Source organism: Nylanderia fulva, unplaced genomic scaffold (assembly GCF_048542155.1).
Source record: "Nylanderia fulva isolate GAGA-0341 unplaced genomic scaffold, ASM4854215v1 Scaffold249, whole genome shotgun sequence".
Lineage (NCBI taxonomy): Eukaryota > Metazoa > Arthropoda > Insecta > Hymenoptera > Formicidae > Nylanderia > Nylanderia fulva.
The window spans coordinates 50,302-54,170 of NW_028190313.1; the positions used below are offsets into that span (position 1 = coordinate 50,302).

Here is a 3,869-nt window from a genome sequence, read left to right on the forward strand (position 1 = left end):
TTGTGCGATCGAGAAGTCGACGGCTCGTCGATCGGGTTACGCAACCATGCGGGGCCGCACCACCAGAGTGGGTGAGTTCGAAGGAGAGACCCGGCGATTCCGCGAGATGCGCAATCTGCGGGATTTTCATCGGTGGGAACGTGGTTCCACACCGCGTTCGGAACGCGCGATTGTATCTCTGATACGCGATTCGCGACGAACGTCTTCCATTTGGCCGGTTGTTGCGTGACCCACGCTAAAACGACAGTTGAGTCTGTCCAGCAATAGCACGGGGAGGTGGCGAGACCAAGAGTGGTTCGCACGAATTCGAGTAGCCGAGCCAACAATCCGGCTGCGCATAATTCCAGCCGAGGAATACTGAGGGACTTGATCGGAGCGACCTTTGACTTGCCTATTAGCAAGTGAGAAGAGATTTCGCCAGAGAGAGAAGTGAGCCGAAGATACACGGCCGCTGCGTATGCGTGAGTGGACGCGTCAGAAAATCCGTGCAATTCGCAGCGGACAGTGTCAGACCCTCGCTGAATCCATCGATTCAGTTGGAGACCGTGGAGATCGGCAAGTGAGGCCTGAAGGGCTTCTCACTTTTGCCGGACGTCAGTCGGAAGGACATCGTCCCAGTTGAGTTTAAGCTGCCACAATTGTTGCATAAAGATCTTGGCAGCGATTGTTACTGGCGTGCACCACCCCATTGGATCAAACAATTTGGCAACGTACGAGAGTATTGACCGCTTGGTTTTTGAAACGGACGGAATATGAGTTACGGTAAATTGAAACATATCGGAAGATGGGCTCCAGCTTATGCCTAAGATTCTTAGATGTTCGTCGATTCGAAGAGTGCGATCGCACGCGAGGCCGTGGTTGTCGACCTCGATATCGTTCAGCAGAGCAGCGGAATTGCTCGACCATTTTCTCAATTCGAACCGTCCCCGACCGAGCAAAGCGCAGACCTGATCGCGAGTTTGTTTGAGAAGCGGAATATCATCGGCACCGAACAGAACATCATCGACGTAGATGTTCTCATGCAGGACCGGCGCGGCAAGAGGAAACGAGCTGCCTTCGTCCGTCACGAGCTGTTGTATAACCCGAAGAGCGAGAAAGGGCGCGCACGCTGTCCCGTAAGTAACCGTGGTCAGTTGATAGGACTGCCCGGTATCTGAGCAGCCGGCGCTCCATAAGATTCGCTGGAAGTCGATGTCACGAGAGTCAACACGGATTTGGCGGTACATCTTCGCGATGTCCGCCGCATATACATACCGGAATTGCCGCCATCGCAAGATCACTGCAGGTAACTCCGTCTGGAGTTTCGGACCTGCATGCAAATGATCGTTTAACGAAGTCGAGTTTGTCGTTCGACTTGACGCGTTAAAAACGACTCTCAATCGCGTAGTGAGACTGCTGTCTCGGATGACAGGATGATGCGGAATATATACGTGCTGAGCGGAAAGAACTGAATCCGGAATTTGACGCATATGACCGAGCGCTTCGTATTCGCGCAAGAAATCGACGTAGTCGGATTTTAGAACAGCGTTCGACCGAAATCGTCGGTGAAGACTGGAGAGTAAACGCTCGGCGATAAAACGCGATTCACCAATGTCGATTGGTGGACCGCGCCTGAACGGCAGACGCACGACGTACCGACCGTCAGCATCGCGCGAATGTGTTTGTGCGAAGTACTGTTCGCACTGTTGTTCTTCTGGGCTGAGAAGTGCGCGACGCGGCACTTCTTCGACTTCCCAGAAACATCTGAGTTCTCGATCGAGAGTATCCGCGCTCGCGCAATGCTGCACGGTAACCGATCGATGCGGCGCACCGGCATCCGACGTGGGGCCTGAGAGGACCCAGCCGAAGATCGTCCGCTGGGCGATCGGTTGTCCGCTCGTTCCTTTCCGAATACCGTCAAGCAATAATTCGGGATAAAGGTCCGCACCGATGATGAGGTCGATAGATTCGGCACTGACGGGAGTCGGATCCGCGAGCGCAAGATCCTGAAGATAGCTCCAATCGCACAGAGAGAATGCCTTTGATGGCGAGTATTTAGTTAAAACTTTGAGTATCGACGCGGTCGTCGTTAACACCGGTGAGTTAGAATTGATCGGAGCGATCTTGACTTGAGCGGCGAAACGACAAATGCCCGCATCTACGCCGCCGACGGCGGAAATCGAAAGAGGCAATCGAACGCGTTGCAATTTTAAATTTTGAGCGAGACGCTCTGTGATAAAGGTGATTTCTGAGCCTTGATCAAGGAGCGCTCGCACGTTGAGTGTACGACCCGACGGCGAAAAAACAGCAACACGGGCGGTCGCGAGTAGTACATTTTTGCGCGTGGTTACCGTCGAAGTAGAAAATAGTGCCGTTACTGAGTCGTTTTCTTTTTTATCCGACGTCGCGTTTAACACGGTCGTTGAGTTTGGATTGCTAGAAGAAGAGGTCGAGTCAGAATGTAGCATCGAGTGATGTCTATTTTGACAGATTCGACATGAGTATTTGCTCGGGCACGCTTGCACGGCGTGCTTCGAGCTCAAACAATTAATACAGCGATGTGCTGATTTAATGAGTTCAGATCGCTGACTCGGCGTCTTCTTCAAGAATTGCGGGCATTTACTCAAAAAATGCGCAGCTTGACACAAAGGATACGCGAGTTTTGAAACGGTCGCTGATGCGCTTGACACCTTTTGCCCACGCATTTTTTCCGCTTTCGACGGTGACAATTCTTCAAGCGCGCGAACACGCATCTCGAGGAACCGATCGAGAGCTTCGAACAACGGAATTTGCGGGTCCTCACCGGTTTTCAATCGCCATGCCTTCCGAGTAGCATGATCCAATTTTTGCGACACGCAGTGAACGAGAATGTCACTGAGCACCTCCTCGGGCGACCGCTGAAGAGCTCTCAGCGAGGCGATAGCCCGATTCGCTTTGTCGCGAAGTTCGTTGAGTTCGCACGCGGACTCGCGCGTAGCCGTCGGGAGATCGAATAAGGCGGATACGTGCACTTCGACTAATCGGCGCTTATTATCGAAGCGTGAGGCGAGTGTTTTCCACGCGATCTCGAAATTCGTAGCAGTAATCGGAATAGATTTAATGGTATCTAACGCGCGACCAGTGAGACTTGAGGCTAAAAAATGCATACGCGAAAAGGGAGTGAGATCTTGGTTTTGAATAATAAGCGAAGTAAATCGATCTCGAAAAGATTCCCATTCATCGAGGTTCCCGGAAAAGGGTGGGAGTTTAATCGGCGGTAAATGCGTGAGCGAGAAAAATGAACGATCTATTGTACTCATCGGATGCAGCGGAGACGATGACATCGATGGTGCAGGTTCCAGCTCCTCGAGGCAGTCGGCCATGTAGTCCAGCGTGCCTTCGTAAATCTCCTGGTGACGCTCGAACTCGGCGTCTCGGAAGTAGCTGATGTTAGCTCGTTGCTCTAGTGGGACGATCTGCACGAGGTTGGCGTGTTTGTTCACACAGGTAGTCCAGTTCTCCTTCAAGGTCCCGATCCGTTGCCGAATTTTTGCGGCAGTGTAATTGTTCTTGCCGATCTTCTTAAAATTAGTGAGACTTCGCTCGATAGTTTGCAGCAGAATGATCTGCTGCGCCAGAGGCTCGCTCATGGTAAAGCTCGCTTTGAACTCTCCTTGCTTCGAGGTAGGCGCCTGTCACCGCGCTGGAGTGGAGGAGGCCACAGAACAGATCCGCACAGAGTCACCCCGATCCGGCTCGAAGGACCAAATTTTATGTTCGTGATTCGAGGAGTTTCACTCGAATGTCGTGAACGCGTGCGGCGGGTTCCGCTCCGCGAGAACGCGGGATGAATGTGCGATGAGAGAGACGGCGGTATAGCGTTGAGAAGGAGCGAGAGAGACAGAGTGATA

General features: G+C 52.5%; 1 protein-coding gene across 1 annotated transcript; it reads right to left on the reverse strand.

Moving 5' to 3' along the window:
* Positions 1–578: 578 nt before the first annotated feature.
* On the reverse strand, positions 579–3,608 carry LOC146722993 (uncharacterized). Its single transcript, XM_085483370.1, has one exon. The coding sequence runs from the start codon at positions 3,606–3,608 to the stop codon at positions 579–581; it is 3,030 nt and encodes a 1,009-aa protein (XP_085339496.1).
* Between the last annotated feature and the right edge of the window lie 261 nt (positions 3,609–3,869).

Excerpts from the sequence above, each read along its gene's own strand:
- LOC146722993 (XM_085483370.1), bottom strand. The coding sequence starts at position 3,608 with ATGAGCGAGCCTCTGGCGCAGCAGATCATTCTGCTGCAAACTATCGAG.